General features: G+C 41.6%; 1 protein-coding gene across 10 annotated transcripts in view; it reads left to right on the plus strand.

Moving 5' to 3' along the window:
- The window catches only part of LOC144606296 (general transcription factor II-I-like), a 139953-nt gene that overhangs the window by 48229 nt on the left and 74487 nt on the right, over nt 1–17237 (plus strand). For all 10 annotated transcript variants that reach the window (XM_078422250.1, XM_078422255.1, XM_078422257.1 and 7 more), the window contains exons 6-9: nt 225–408; nt 1445–1473; nt 3429–3477; nt 13307–13350. In XM_078422250.1, coding sequence (XP_078278376.1) covers nt 225–408; nt 1445–1473; nt 3429–3477; nt 13307–13350 — 306 coding nt within the window. The remainder of the gene's footprint in view (nt 1–224; nt 409–1444; nt 1474–3428; nt 3478–13306; nt 13351–17237) is intronic.

The raw sequence follows: 17237 nt of genomic DNA on the forward strand, positions 1-17237 counted from the left end.
CCGACCCCCTCCACTGTCTACTTCAAAGTTGAGGCTTTCCACTCTAGGACATGGATTCCAGTGATTTTTTTTGTTGCTTGAATTGTTTATCTTGGATCCCTTTCAATCTGGAATAAGTGTTCAGAGCACCGTGAATTTCAATGTTGTTCTCATCGGATTATATTTGTACAACATTTTCTGTTTTACCATATTAACTTGAGTCTCTTTATTTCCCTCAATTTTAGGTAAAGCTCTTGGAAAACTCGCTCCAATCCCTGTGCCTTATGAAAAGATCTTTAAGGACCCTGCTGCTATAGCAATACAAGGATTACCTGATGGCGTGTGTTTTAAGCATCCATCAAAATATGACACTACTTCATTAAAAAAGATTTTGGCGCAAAAGTCAAAAATTATATTTACAATAAAGAGGTAAATATTCTTCTGAATTTTTTAAGCAATATTTTTTTGTGAAATACTAAACAAATGCCTAGCTATTTGTACAATTCAACATCATTAACTTAGCTGCAAAGTAGTACTTGCCATGCTCGATGGGGTTTTTGTCTTCCTTCCATGTGAAGCTATTATACCATGAAGGTTGACTTCTACACTGTTTATTTCAAATTTCCAATAGTTATTTAAGGTCAGGAGGCTTCTTCATTTATAATGTATTAATGGTTTGAGTTATTTAATGCTTGAGTTTAATTTGTGCATTATTTTTGCTCTTGACAGGCACTAGATATGACTTAAGTAATATAGTAATAGTTTCTGCAGTCTGCTAATTTGGACACTTAAGGGTTATGAATAAAGTGGAGTAAATGTATGTAGGGAAAGGCTTCACAGGTATTTTATAAAGCAATATTTTGCGATTGTTAGTACTTTTGTGATTAGAATAGTTTCCAATATTTTTTTTATCGATTACAAAATTGAATGTATTTATTGGATTATTTCTGGAATTGCTTTTCATTGTGCATGTTGCCAATTCTAGCTCTTTCACAAACCATTATGAAAGTTGACAGCTGGCAGTAGTTTTTCATAGCTGGGAGATCAGTAATGAATAGAACCAGAGGTGCCTGGCAAATTATGAAGGAGATCCCATGCAGGAGATCTTGCAATTCAAAAAATAGTGGTGTTGTTAGTAGACAATGTGAATATTTCCTCATTTTCTGCATTTGAAGTGAGAACTATTGAACATGCTACATCAGAAGCCAATAGCTTAATGATTTAAATTTAAATTCATTTTATTTTGTAGGAATAATTTCATGTTTCCAAAATAATTATTTTCAAGATTCATTTAATCTGTGTAATTTAATGTATGTTCTACTACTGACAGGTGAAATTGAGGTGTTCTATGAAGCACACTCATTAGCCTTAATATCTTCATATTCACTCAAACTTGAGAGTAAGAGATTGTATTCGGTGAAATTTCTACATGGTTATTATTACTGTGCAACCACTTTCTTTTTAGGCCATTTTTGGACACTGCCATTCAACATGGTAAGTATATAATTCCACTTGAATTATTTTTGGATAATATTTGGTACCATCCCAATGAATATATTGTTTAGTTAAATTATTATTGCTACATTCACCGAGATGCAGTGAAAAGCATTTTTGTTACATGCTATCCAGTCAGTGAAACTACTATACATGTTTACAATCTAGCCATCCACTGTGAACTGGCAGCTTACAACCTTGCTCCATCTTCCCCAGGGGATGTTTAAAAAAAAAAAAACTCTACTTTTTCAATGGATTTTGGACACAGAGTACACATTCCATTAAAGTCTAAGATTCATACAAAGCACTTATGCAGTATTTCAGCCCAGTCATTTAAATCACAACAGTGACCTAATCATTTGGTCACCAATCATTGTGACCAAAACATTCTTTCCATCCCTACCTAGCCTCCACAAAGATGGCTAGGAACAGCCCTTCTGAAGAATGTTATGATAGAAGGGTTCAAGGCAATTAGTTTGAAGTTCAAAGCAATCTGTCACAAAACAGAAACTTTGGAAAGAAAGTGGAGACTACCATAGTTGTAAGCATTTGTACCTTTTAAAAAATAATACCATTAATATCCAAGTTTCCAGGCGTGAATGTACGTCATTTTGTAGTTTCTAGATGTTAAACATGCTGTGATTTTGGAATTACACAAAAACAATGAAAATTGCCTATTTGAAAGTAGATTAATCTGTTGGCAAAGTAGTGCAGATTGCAAGTTAAAATTGGTTTTCTTAAATACTTTCATGTGCACTTTCCTGACTTTGGCTATTTTGACACATTTGGATTTAACAAAAATATACAAAACATGCGGCTTTAATGGGTGTGTGACTACTAACCTGACCTCGTACCAATTTTAAAATCTGAGTTGTAATAGTACCAAGCTTGTTTCTTAATTTATGCTCATCCTCTACAGTTGAGGTACATTAGTACTTAATGCATGCCTTTGATAACTACTATTTGTTAGAGAACTACTATTTGCAATATAGTTGTTTAAAATATTCTAACAGCAATTATCGTTATTCATGTACCAGTGGTTCAACTAAAGAACTTGGAGTTACATGGTTAAACCTATCGTAATTTCACCATTGAAAGGCATAAAGTTTATTTTATACATGATAGATGTAAACTAAAGTTAATGGTGAAAATTAACTTTGTGGAATGTCTGCTGACTGTACCTGCCAATAAATTGGAAATGGAGCATGGTGTATTGTGCACATGTAAACACTTATGCAGTAAAAAGAAAAAAAGGTCTCTAGAGAATGGGGTAAATTAAGTATCCTTTGAGGGATACTCTATATTGACAATGCTATTCCAAGTCCGAGTGGAGATAATTGTGTTGCAAATCAAGCTTGGTGACTGCAGTGCTGTACATTAGTTGCATTATTTCCATTAAATTCATCTTACCTCCACTTATTGTAAATATCTAGATAAGTCATCTTGCTTTCACTCTTAATTTCTTTCACAATTTGCTTCCACTTTAAAAAAAACTTGTTTTATTACTTGACCCACTTACCAGATACGGGCAGGTACAGTGTTGTCAATTGACTGTTTGCAAACTAACTACGCAATGTGATGAGTTTTAGTAAGGCCTACAAACCGCTAGGATTGCAGCACTCGATACCCTGTTTACAGTTTTATTCTTTCAGATATTAAATGTTGAAGATTTGAAGAGAAATATTTTCCAATTCTGTTTCATTGCCTTTTTGTCCATCTTTAAATTCTAGCGATTTCATCTAAAGTAAACTTACCATGTTTAAATAATTGTTTTAAACATGACTTTAATACACTAATCCACTGTGAAATAAAAGGCATGAAGCTCTTGAACATTGTCTTTTTGCGATGTGTGATATAAAGCGACGGTTGTACTGTTCTTTTCACAAGAAGATTGAGGATTGATATCCAAGCAAGCCATCCATTTATAGATTTAAATTTTTGATTTTCCATATTAGAAGCAAAACGGCCAATTGGGAAGGAGAATACACAGATGCCACCTGGCGGGTAGGTTTTTTTGTCCTTATTAAACTTAATGATTTATTTTTCATATTTTAATATAATTGCATGTTCTTAATGCGGAGGAAACGATTGCTGAGCCTGCGCTTGGTCTTGCTGATGTAGTGAAGTGGAAACTTGGAACAGCAGATACAGTAGATGAGGTTGGAGGAGGTGCAGGTGAACCTCTGCCTCACCTGGAAAGCCTGTTTGGGTCCTTGGATGGAGTCGAGGGGGGAGGTAAAGGGACAGGTGTTGCATCTCCTGTGGTTGCAGGGGAAAGTACCTGGGGAGGGGGTGGGAAGGGACGAATGGACCAGGGAGTTTTGGAGGGAACAGTCTCTGCGGAAAGCAGACAGGGGTGGAGATGGGAAGATGTGGGATCCTGTTGGAGGTGGCGAAAATGTTGGAGGATTAATACCTCCGCTCAGTCCGTCTTAACCTACCTGATCTTCCGGTGGCTCAGCACTTCAACTCCCCCTCCCATTCCCAATCTGACCTTTCTGTCCTAGGCCTCCTCCATTGTCAGAGTGAGGCCCAGCACAAATTGGAGGGACAGCACCTCATATTTCGCTTGGGTAATTTACACCCAAACGGTTTGAACATTGACTTGTCTAACTTCAGATAGTCCCTGCTTTCCCTCTCTATCCCCTCCAACTTCCCAGTTCTCCCACTAGTCTTCCTGCCTCTGACTACATTCTATCTTTGTCCCGCCCCCTCCCCTGACATCAGTCTGAAGAAAGGACTGGGCCCGAAAAGTCACCCATTCCTTCTCTCCAGAGATGCTGCCTGACCCGCTGAGATACTCCAGCATTTTATGTCTACAGTTGATTTATACCAACATCTGCAGTTTTTTTTCCTACCCATTCCAGTGAATGTCAGTTTCTAACAGAACAATCCCGTCGGTCCTACTCATCTCTTTCCAGTTCTTATTTCTGTACTTATCTGCTCTCAGCAACTTCCCTTTGATTCTTTAGCTAATTACATGCACTGATTGTAACTTTGTGATGTGTAAAGAAACTAGAGCACATGATAGAAACCCATGTAATCACAGGAAACTGTGTAAACTCTGTACAAACAATACCCCAGGGTGGGATTAAACTTGCTGTCTCACTCCAGCATCTCATTAACTCTTGTACCATTATGCTGCCCTTTACATTCCTTTTCCTCTTCATTGCTCTCTCACTTTACATCTGTCTTCCAATCTAATGAATTCACGTTGCCAAGAGGCCAGTTATAGCATTTGCTTCCCTACTTGAAATGTTATACCTGCATTGACGTGTTCAAAGACACTGATTATTTTACTGCTGGTGCTACTTTTCCTACCCAAATGAATGACCTTACATTTTCATATCACCCTCCAGTTTCCAACTTTTTCACATAACCTCTATGTCCCTTCGCACACTCATTGCATCCTCTTCATTACCTACGGGTTACTAATTGTAGATGATCAGCCATGATCACAATGAATGGCGGTGCTGGCATGAAGGGCCAAATGGCCTCCTCCCGCACCTAGTTTCTATGTTTACTTTATTGCTTAGTTTTGGATATATCTTGATTATCAATGTAGATTTAAAAAAGGTGAGGTATCTATTTTGGGCAACCTTGATCTGAAAATATCCCATTCACTCACTCTAATTTCTATCATTAAGGCAGTCGAACATCAATGCAAAGAATTTGCCCCCTACCCATGAACCTTTAATTTATGTAACAACCTTTCTTGCAGCAACTTGGAGGTGTTGCAGAATGTTCAGAATTTAGGAAAATTATTAATAGTAGATTATAATCTATGCAGCAACCTCTTTTTCAGATCCCCAGGATATAGGGCATCTAAGTCCATGGGATTCAAGTCCTGTTATTTTTCTCTGTACTATATTACTGATATTAATCACTTTAACTCTTTCTAGACCCTTTTCTACTTTTGCCATATTGTGGCTTCCGCTTTGAAAATAGTTACATTTTGGTAAAGGTTTTTTTAATGCTTCAGTACAAATAGAGAAGGTACAATATATAGGTAAAATGAAAGGACTAAATTCTTGCATGTAGGTAATGATGATCAGAGTACAGGAGGGAGATAGATAATCTCATTGAATTGTATTGCTCTTACCGCTACAAAACCAAGTTGGCTAGTTCCTTTCAGGAAGGGGAAGCCAAGTATCCGTGAATCTGTCTTGGCCGATTGGACGGCAGTGCCAAGAGTCAACAGTTTAATGTTCCTTGGCATGAATATCACGGAAGATTTGTCCTGGACCCTGTACTTTGATGTTATCACAAAGAAAGCTCATGTGCCTCTACTTCCTCAGAGGCTTGAGGTGATTCAGCATGTTGCAGAATACTCTATTGAACAACTTCAGGTATATGGTGGAGAGCATATCAACTGGTTGAATGACAGCCTGGCTAGGTAACTTGAAGACCTATGAATGAAAGTGGCTGCAGAAGGTTGTGGATATTGCCCAGTATTGATCTGCAGGAAGTGCTACCTCAATGACCCACGCCACACTCATTTCACTGTTATCACCGAGAAGAGGATACAGGAGCCTCAGAACTGATCTCCAGGTTCAAGAACAGCTTCTTCTCATCAACGATCTTTAACCACACTGCACAACCTTACCTCAACCACAATCCACTACATACTTCAGTTTACACTATTATGGTCTGATTACCAATATCACTGATGATTTATTGTATTTGTGATTATTGCATATTTATTTATTGTGCTAATGTGCAAGTAAAGCTGTAACATACAAATTTCATTATGTTCCTAGTACAAAGGACAATTAAACACACGGTCCTTGATCTGGTCAAAAGGCAGTAGAGACGTGAATTATTTTTGCTGAGACGATTCCAGTCTGGAATGCAGTGTTTTATAAAAGCAAGTTCAGTAATAACATTCCAAGGATAAATTAATTGGAACAGTATGAGAGTTGGAGGCAAGATTGGGCTAATTACTGTGCCCTTCATAATGTTTGGGACAAAGACCCACCATGTATTTATTTGCCTCTACTCCACAATTTGAGATTTGTAATAGAAAAAGATCACATGTGGTTAAAGTGCACATTGTCAGATTTTATTAAGGGGTATTTTTATACATTTGGTTTCACCATGCAGAAATGACAGCTGTGTTTATACATAGTCCCCCCCCCCCCATTAATAAATGGGCACCATAATGTTTGGGACACATGGCTTCACAGGTGTTTGTAATTGCTCGGGTGTGTTTAATTGCCTCCTTAAAGCAGGTATAAGAGAGCTCTCAGCACCAAGTCTTTCCTCCAGACTTTCCATCGCCTTTGGAAACTTTTATTGCTGTTTATCAACATGGGGAGCAAAGTTGTGCCAATGAAAGTCAAATAAGCCATTTTGAGACTGAGAAACAAAAATAAAACTGTTAGAGCCATCAGCCAAACCGTAGCCGTACCAAAATCAACTGTTTGGGACATCATTAAGAAGAAAAAGCACTGGTGAGCTTACTAATCCCAAAGGGACTGGCAGGCCAAGGAAGACCTCCACAGCTGATGACATGAATTCTCTCCAATAAAGAAAAATCCCCAAACACCTGTCCGACAGATCAGAAACACTCTTCAGGAGTCGGGTGTGGATTTGTCAATGACAACTGTTCGCAGAAGACTTCATGAACAGATATACAGAGGCTTCGCTGCAAGATGCAAACCACTGGTTAGCCGCAAAAATAGGATGGCTGAGTTACAGTTTGCCAAGAAGTACTTAAAAGCAACAACAGTTCTGGAAAAAAGTCTTGTGGACAGATGAGATGAAGATTAGCTTATATCAGATTGATGGCAAGAGCAAAGTTTGGAGGAGAGAAGGAACTGCCCAACGGCCAAAGCATACCACCTCATCTGTGAAACGGCAGTGGGTGTGTTATGGACTGACTACTGAAGGTACTGGCTCACTTTGATGATACAACTGCTGATGGTAGTAGCATAATGAATTCTGAAGTGTATAGACACAGCCTATCTGCTCAAGTTCCTCAAAATTCATTGGCCGGTGGTTCATTCTACAGCCAGAATGATCCCAAACATACTGCTAAAGCAACAAAGGAGTTTTTCAAAGCTAAAAAATGGTCAATTCTTGAGTGGCCAAGTCAATCACCCGATCTGAACCCAATTGAGCATGCCTTTTATATGCTGAAGAGAAAACTGAAGCGGACTAGCCCCCAAAACAAGCATAAGCTAAAGATAGAAACAGAGAAAACATAGAAAATAGATGCCGGAGGAGGCAATTAGGCCCTTCGAGCCAGCACCGCCATTCATTGTGATCATGGCTGATCATCCACAATCTGTAATCTGTGCCTGCCTTTTCCCCATATCCCTTGATTCCACTAGCCTCTAGAGCTTTAACTCTCTTTTAAATTCATCCAGTGAATTGCCTCCACTGCCTTCTGTGGCAGAGAATTCCACAAATTCACAACTCTCTGGGTGAAAAGGTTTCTTCTCACCTCATTTTTAAATGGCTTCCCCATTATTCTTGGACTGTGGCCCCTGGTTCTGGACTCCCGCAACATTGGAAACATTTTTCCTGAATCCAACTTGTCCAGTCCTTTTATAATTTTATATGTCTGTTATAAGATCATCTCTCATCCTTCTAAATTCCAGTGAATACAAGCCTAGTCTTTCCAATCTTTCCTCATATGACAGTCTGCCATCCCAGGCATTAACCTCGTGAACCTACGCTGCTCTGCCTCAATAGCAAGGACGTCCTTCCTCAAATTAGGAGACTAAAACTGCACAAAATACTCCAGATGTGGTATCACCAGAGCTCTATACAACTGCAGAAGGACCTCTTTGCCCCTATACTCAAATCCTCTCGTTATGAAGGCCAACATGCTATTAGCTTTCTTCACTGCCTGCTGTACCTGCACGCTTACTTTCAGTGACTGGTATACAAGGACACCCAGGTTGCGTTGCACTTCCCCTTTACCTAATCTGACCCCATTGAGATAATAATCTGCCTGTGTTTTTGCCGCCAAAGTGGATAACCTCACACTTATCTACATTATACTGCATTTGCCATGCATCTGCCCACTCACTCAACCTGTCCAAGTCACCCTGCAACCTCCTAACATCCTCTTTGCAGTTCACACTGCCACCCAGCTTTGTGTCATCTGCAAACTTGCTAGTGCTACTTCTAATTCCATCATCCAAATCATTAATATATATTGTAAATAGTTGCGGCCCCAGCACCGAGCCTTGCGGCACTCCACTCGCCACTGCCTGCCATTCTGAAAAGGATCTGTTTATTCCTACTCTTTGCTTCCTGTCTGCCAGCCAATTCCCTATCCATGTCAATACCTACCCCCAACACCATGTGCTCTAAATTTGCTCATCAATCTCCCATGTGGGTCCTTATCAAAGGCTTTCTGAAAGTCTAGATACACTACATCTACTGGCTCTCCTTCATCCATTTTACTTGTCACATCCTCAAAATTCCAGAAGATTGGTCATGCAGGATTTCCCCTTTCATAAATCCATGCTGACTTGGACCAATCCTTTACTGCTATCCAAATGCGCTGTTATTACCTCTTTAATAATTGACTCCAGCATCTTCCCCACCACTGATGTCAGGCTAACTGGTCTATAATTCCCTGTTTTCTCTCTCAATCCTTTCTTGAAAAGTGGGATAACATTAGCTACCCTCCAATCCACAGGAACTGATCCTGAATCAATTGGACATTGGAAAATGATCATCACTGCGTCCATGATTTCTAAAGCCACCTCCTTGAGTACCCTAGGATGCAGACCATCAGGCCCTGGGGATTTATCAGCCCTCAGTCCCATCAGTCTACCCAATACTATTTCTTGCCTAATGCAAATTTCTTTCAGTTCCTCTCTCCCTAGATCCTCTGTCCTCTAGTACATCTGGGAGATTGTTTGTGTCTTCCTTAGTGAAGACAGACCCAAAATACCTGTTCAACTCTTCTGCCATTTCCTTGTTACCCATAATAATTTCACCCGTTTCTGCCTTCAAGGGACCCACATTTGTCTTTACTAGTCTTTTTCTCTTAACAATAGACAATAGACAATAGACAATAGGTGCAGGAGTAGGCCATTCAGCCCTTCGAGCCAGCACCGCCATTCAATGCGATCATGGCTGATCACTCTCAATCAGTACCCCGTTCCTGCCTTCTCCCCATACCCCCTCACTCCGCTATCCTTAAGAGCTCTATCCAGCTCTCTCTTGAAAGCATCCAACGAACTGGCCTCCACTGCCTTCTGAGGCAGAGAATTCCACACCTTCACCACCCTCTGACTGAAAAAGTTCTTCCTCATCTCCGTTCTAAATGGCCTACCCCTTATTCTCAAACTGTGGCCCCTTGTTCTGGACTCCCCCAACATTGGGAACATGTTATCTGCCTCTAATGTGTCCAATCCCCTAATTATCTTATATGTTTCAATAAGATCCCCCCTCATCCTTCTAAATTCCAGTGTATACAAGCCCAATCGCTCCAGCCTTTCAACATACGACAGTCCCGCCATTCCGGGAATTAACCTAGTGAACCTACGCTGCACGCCCTCCATAGCAAGAATATCCTTCCTCAAATTTGGAGACCAAAACTGCACACAGTACTCCAGGTGCGGTCTCACCAGGGCCCGGTACAACTGTAGAAGGACCTCTTTGCTCCTATACTCAACTCCTCTTGTTACGAAGGCCAACATTCCATTGGCTTTCTTCACTGCCTGCTGAACCTGCATGCTTCCTTTCATTGACTGATGCACTAGGACACCCAGATCTCGTTGAACTCCCCCTCCTCCTAACTTGACACCATTCAGATAATAATCTGCCTTTCTATTCTTACTTCCAAAGTGAATAACCTCACACTTACCTACATTAAACTGCATCTGCCATGTATCCGCCCACTCACACAACCTGTCCAAGTCACCCTGCAGCGTTATTGCATCTTCCTCACAATTCACACTACCCCCCAACTTAGTATCATCTGCAAATTTGCTAATGGTACTTTTAATCCCTTCGTCTAAGTCATTAATGTATATCGTAAATAGCTGGGGTCCCAGCACCGAACCTTGCGGTACCCCACAGGTCACTGCCTGCCATTCCGAAAGGGACCCATTTATCCCCACTCTTTGCTTTCTGTCTGTCAACCAATTTTCTATCCATGTCAGTACCCTACCCCCAATACCATGTGCCCTAATTTTGCCCACTAATCTCCTATGTGGGACCTTGTCGAAGGCTTTCTGAAAGTCGAGGTACACCACATCCACTGACTCTCCCTTGTCAATTTTCCTAGTTACATCCTAAAGAAGCTTTTACTGTCCTTTATATTTTTGGCCAGCTTCTCCTCGTACTTCATCTTTTCAACCCGTATTGCCCGTTTTGTTGCCTTCTGTTGTCCTTTGAAAGTTACCCAATCCTCTGGCTTCCCGCTACTCTTTGCTATGTTATACATCTTTTCTTTTAGTTTTATTCCATCCCTAACTTCCCTTGTCAGCCACGGTTGCCTCTTACTCCCCTTAGAATCTTTCTTCCTCTTTGGAATGAGATGATCCTGCATCTTCTGGATTATGTTCAGAAATTCCTGCTAGGATCCTTTTCCAGTCGACAATGACCAGCTCCACTCTCATGCCTTCATAGTCCCCCTTATTCAACTGCAACACTGACACTTCTGATTTAACCTTCTCCCTCTCAAATTACAGATTAAAACTAATCATATTATGGTCACTACCACCAAGTGGCTCCCTTACCATGAGCTCCCTTACCACGAGCTCCCTTATTAAATCTGCTTCATTGGACAACACTAAATCCAGAATTGCCTTCTCTCTGGTAGGCTCCAGTACAAGCTGCTCTAAGAACATCTTGAAGGCACTTTACAAACTCCCTTTCTTGGGGTCTAGAACCAACCTGTTTTTCCCAATCTACCTGCATATAGAAATCTCCCATAACCACAGTGGCATTACCTTTGTTACATGCCAGTTTTAACTCCTGCTGTAACTTACACCCTATATCCGGGCTACTGTTTGGGGGCCTGTAGATAACTCCCATTAGTGTCTTCTTACCGTTACAATTCCTCAACTCTATCCACAGTGCCTCTACATCGTCAGTCCCTATGTCACCTCTTGCAAGGGACTGAATTTCACCCCTCGCAAACAGAGCTCCCCCACCTCCTCTGCCCACCAGCCTGTCCTTTCAATAGGACATATAACCCTGAATATTCAGTTCCTAGTCCCGATCCTCCTGCAGCCACGTCTCTGTAATCCTCTCAATGCCATATCTACCAATCTCTAACTGAGCCTCAAGTTCATCCACTTTACTGCTTACACTTCGCATTCATATGTAATACTTTTAATCCATTGCTCATCTCACCTTTTACATCGATTCCTATTACACATGGCCATTCTCTCCTATCCCTTCGTGAGCTTTCTGTCCGGTTAATTCTGGGGTCTTTCTTAACTTTTCCTATACTCTCTTTCCCTTTAACTCCCTTTAACTCCCCTTTCCCTTTAACTCCCCCCCCCACCCTCCCACTATTTAGTTTAAAACCACCCGTGTAGCATTGGCAAACCTGCCTGCCAGAATGCTGGTCCCCCGCCTGTTGAGGTGCAACCTGTCGCTTTTGTACAATTCACCCTTACCCCAAAACAGATCCCAGTGGTCTAAGAATCAAAATCCCTGCCCCCTGCACCAGCTCCTCAGCCACACATTCAGATCCCCTATCTCCCTGTTCCTGCCCTCACCAGCATGAGGAACTGGAAGAAAACCGGAGATAACCACCCTGGAGGTCCTGCTTTTCAGCCTTCTTCTGAGCTCTCTAAAGTCACGCTGCAGAATATCTTGCCACTTCTTCGCGACGTCATTTGTGCTGACGTGCACTACCACTTCCGGCTGCTCACCATCTCCCTTGAGGATGCCCTGCACTCATTCCGTGACGTCCTGGATCCTGGCACCAGGGAGGCAACGCACCATTTGTTGCCGCAGAATCTCATTTGTTGCCGCAGAAGCCCCTGTCTGTACCTCTCACGATGGAGTACCACGGCTCTGCTTGACGTCGGTCTCTCTGGCTTTGCCTCAGCGCCACGTTTTGCCTCGCAGACTTGTCCGCCGCTCAGACTGGCAGTGTCTTCTGTCCCGACAGCTTCCAAGAGGGTGAACCCTGTGGTCAAGAGGTACATCCCCTGGGTTCTCTTGCACTTCCCTTCCTCACCGTCACCCAACTTCTCTCTTCCGGTCGGTACCTTCGGTGTAACAGATTGCTGCAATACAGGCCTGGCAGAGCATCACCAGAGAAGACACCCAGCAACTGGTGATGTCCATGAATCACAAACTTCAAGAAGTCATTGCATGCAAAGGATATGCAACAAAATACTAAACATAACTACTTTCATTTACATGACATTGCTGTGTCCCAAACATTATGGTGCCCTGAAATATGGTGGTGTGGGGGGGGGGGGGGGACAACGACGACTATGTACATGGTGAAACCAAAATGTTTAAAAATACTCTTTATTAAAATCTGACAATGTGCACTTTAACCACATGTGATTTTTTTTTTTCTACTGCAAATCTCAAATTGTGGAGTCCAGAGGCATAAAAATAAATGATGGGTCTTTGTTCCAAACATTATGGAGGTCACTGTATATAGCTGTTTCAAAGAACCAACGCTGGGCCATATGCCCTCTAGTGCGATAATATTTCTATATCTATTCCATAATCCATTTAGAGTTATAACATGATATCTATACTTCAACCTGACTTTACCTCCAGTGAAGGAGAGATTAGTGGAAAAGAGCATCCATTTTCTGCCATTAAAGAAAAAGTGAATAACAAACCAGAGCAAAAGTGAATACATTTCCATATTTTTATCTTGTAGCTTCATTCAAGTGAAAACCGAGCCCGGCGATGATAACCAACCCAGTAAGTTGCTTTTTAAATTTGGGTAAGCTTTTAATTAAAGGCAAAATAGTAGATATTGTTATGTTGCCTGTAATTCTTAATTGCAACATTTAGCAAAGTTTGTGTTTTCAGCTTGCATTAGATTTACAAGGAATTTTCTGAAGTAGTGATAGGTTTAGTTTTCAGGATTAAATAATTTTCCGTAAAGGTATTGAGAGTTGATTCAGTTGCACAAGATTATACGATAATTTCAGACCAGCAATAACCATAATTTGATTAATCTGCTCAGAAATAGTCAAATTCTAGGGTCTTCATTGTTGTTATACCATGAAGTCTTAAGATGCTGGAAATCTGAAATTTAACAGAAGTTGTTGGAAATGCTCAGAAGATCGGGCTGCATCTGTGAAAAGAGAAGCAGTGAATGGTTTGCCCGTAATCAGAGAATGTCAGCAAAGTAAAACATGAATAATGTTTCTTCCCTCCCTCAAATGTCTGAGCTGTTGAACATTTTGACCACTTTTTGGTTTATGATAAAGTTACCCTTCATGTCACCTCCTTTAGATGACGGTGACCAAAGCAGTACATGTTATTCCATGTGTATTCACCACAAGCACATGACATTATAGTAGGATAACTTTACACTCACATTTTCATTTGTAAGTCATTGCCTTAACATGCATCTAAATTTTTCATGATTCTTGACCCTTGGGAGAGAGAAAGTAGAAAAGTTTTAAGTTTTTGAGATGGGGGAGGTTAGGGGCAGGGAGTAATTTGGGATAAACAACCGGTCTTTATGTTGGTATTCACCTAAGTCATTGATATAAATTATAATTAGATGATAAACCAAACATTGGTCTTTGCGGTACACCTATGGTTATAGCTTGCCAGCCTGGAAATGACTTGAGTTTTCTGTCTTCATGAGCTAATTTCATGCAGTAACCTGTCATACAGTGTGGAAGGAGGACCATCGGCCCAACCTGCCCATACCGTCCAACATGTCCCATCTATACTACTACCACCTGCCTGCTTTTGGCCCGTAACCCTCTAAACCTATCCTATCCGTGTACCTGGCTAATGTTTCTTAAACATTGTGATTAGTACCTGCCTCAACGACCTCCTCCAGCAGCTCGTTTCATATACCCACCACCCTTTGTGTACAAAGGTTGCACCTCCGGTTTCTATTAAATCTTTCCCCCTTGAACTTAAACCTATGTCCTCTAGTTCTCGATTCCCCTACTCTGGGCAAGAGACTTTTTTTCTCGATCTTTTCTTCTCGTGATTTTGAACACTTCGAAACGATTCCCTCCTTATCTGCCTGAGCTTCAAGGAATAGAGTACTAGCCTGCTCAACCACTCTATAATTCAGGCCCTTGAGTCCTGGCACCATCCCTGTAAATCTTCTCTGCACCCTTTTCAGATTGACAAATCTTTCCTACAACATCATGACCAAAACTGAACACACTATGCTAAATGTGGCCTCAATGTCTTAAACCTAATAGAACAGTAGTCGCTTGTTCCAAAAGGCTCATTCAGGAATACTTCATCAATCTCTCCCTCCCAATTTCCCAAGACTAGATTAAGCATTGCCCTCTCCCGTGTGGGGCCCTCTACATATTGCCGGGGGGCCTACAGCTGCCTGCAATCTCCTGGCAAATTTGCTTTTCTAATTCTCATCTCTCGTCTTGTTGACCATTGGGGGCCTGTGCACTCATAGAAACATAGAAAATAGGTGTAGGAGTAGGCCATTCAGCCCTTTGAGCCAGCACCGACATTCAATATGATCATGGCTGATCATCCAAAATCAGTACCCCATTCTGGCTTTTTCCCCATATCCCTTGATTCCCTTAGCCCTAAGAGCTAAATCTAACTTTCTTGAAAACATCCAGTGAATTGGCCTCCACTGCCTTCTGTGGCAGAGAATTCCACAGATTCACAACTCTGGGTGAAAATGTTTTTCCTCATCTCAGTCCTAAATGGTCTACCCCTTATTCTTAAACTGTGACCCTTAGTTCTGGGACTCCCCCATCATGGGGAACATTTTCCCTGCATCTAGCCTGTCCAATCCTTTAAGAATTTTATGTTTCTATAAGATCCCCTCATCCTTCTAAACTCCAGCGAAGACAAACCCAGTCCACCCATTCTTTCATTATACGTCAGTCCTGCCATCCTGGGAATTCACCTGGTGAACCTACACTGCACTCCCTCAATAGCAATAATGTCCTTCCTCAAATTAGAAGACCAAAATTGCATGCAATACTCCAGGTGCGGTCTCACCAGAGCCCTGTACAACTGCAGTAGGACCTCCTTACTCCTAAACTCAAATCCTCCCACAATGAAGGCCAACATGCCATTGGCTTTCTTCACTACCTGCTGTACCTGCATGCTTACTTTCAGTGACTGATGTACAAGCACACTCAGGTCTTGTTGCACCTCCCCTTCTCCTATTCTGACACCATTCAGATAATAATCTGCCTTTCTGTTCTTGCCACCAAAGTGGATAACCTCACATTTATCCACATTTTACTGCATCTGCCATGCTTTTGCCCACACCCAAACTATCCAAGTCACCCTGCTGTCTCATAGCATCCTCCTTGCAGCTCGCACTGCCACCCAGCTTAGTGTCATCCACAAACTTAGAGATGTTACATTTAATTCCCTCATCTAAATCGTTAATATATATTGTAAAACAACTGGGGTCCTAGCATGGAGCCTTGTGGCACCCCACTAGTCACTGTCTGCCATTCTGAAAAGGACCCGTTAATTCTTACTCTTTGCTTCCTGTCTGCCAACCAGTTCTCTATCCTTGTCAATACCCTACCCCCAACACCATGTGCTCTAAATTTGCACACTAATCTCTTGTGTGGGACTTTGTCAAATGCCTTTTGAAAGTCCCGATACACAGCATCCACTGGCTCTCCCTTATCCATTCTACTTGTTACATCCTTACAAAATACCAACAGATTAGCCAGGCATGATTTCCCCGTCATAAATCCATGCTGACTTTGACCGATCCCGTCACTGCTTTCCGAATGCGCTGTTATAACATCTTTAATAATTGACTCCAGCATCTTCCCCACAACCGATGTAAGGCTAACTTGTCTATAATTCCACATTTTCTCTCTCCCTCCTTTCTTAAAAGGTGGCATTACATTGGCTACCCTCTAATCCACAGGAAATGACCCAGAGTCGAGAGAACATTGGAAAATGATCACTAATGCATCCACAATTTCTCGGGCCACCTCCTTGAGTATTCTGGGATGCAGACCATCTGGCCCTGGGGATTTATCTGCATTCAGTCCCAACAGTTTACCTAACACCATTTTCTGAGTAATGTGGATTCTCTTCAGTTCTCCCTCCCACTAGATCCTTGGTCCCCTAGTATTTCCGGGAGATTGTGTCTTCCTTAGTGAAGACGGAACCAATTTACTTGTTTAACTGTTCTGCCATTTCCTTGTTTCCCTTTATAAATTCACCTGTCTCTGACTGTAAGGGACCTACATTCACCTTCACTAATCCTTTCCTTTTTACATACCTACAGAAAACTTTACAGTCAGTTTTTATATTTCCCGCAAGCTTTCTTTCATGCTCTGTTTTTCCCCTCCTATTTAACCCCTTTGTCCTCCTCTGTTGAGTTCTAAATTTCTCCCAGTCCTCTGGTTGGCCGCTTCTTCTGGCCAATTTATATGCCTCTTCCTTGGCTTTAACACTATCCTTGACTTCCCTCGTCAGCCACAGTTTAGTCGCCTTCCCAGTTATATTTTTTCGCCAGACAGGGATGAAGAATTCTTGGAGTACATTCATGTGGTCTTTAAATCTTTTCCATTGCATCTCCACCATCAACCCTTTTAAGTATAACTAGACCAAGTGGACCCGTTGGGCCCAAACCTCTCCTGCATTGGTGCAGCTCC

The sequence above is a fragment of the Rhinoraja longicauda genome, chromosome 26, assembly GCF_053455715.1.
Source record: "Rhinoraja longicauda isolate Sanriku21f chromosome 26, sRhiLon1.1, whole genome shotgun sequence".
Lineage (NCBI taxonomy): Eukaryota > Metazoa > Chordata > Chondrichthyes > Rajiformes > Arhynchobatidae > Rhinoraja > Rhinoraja longicauda.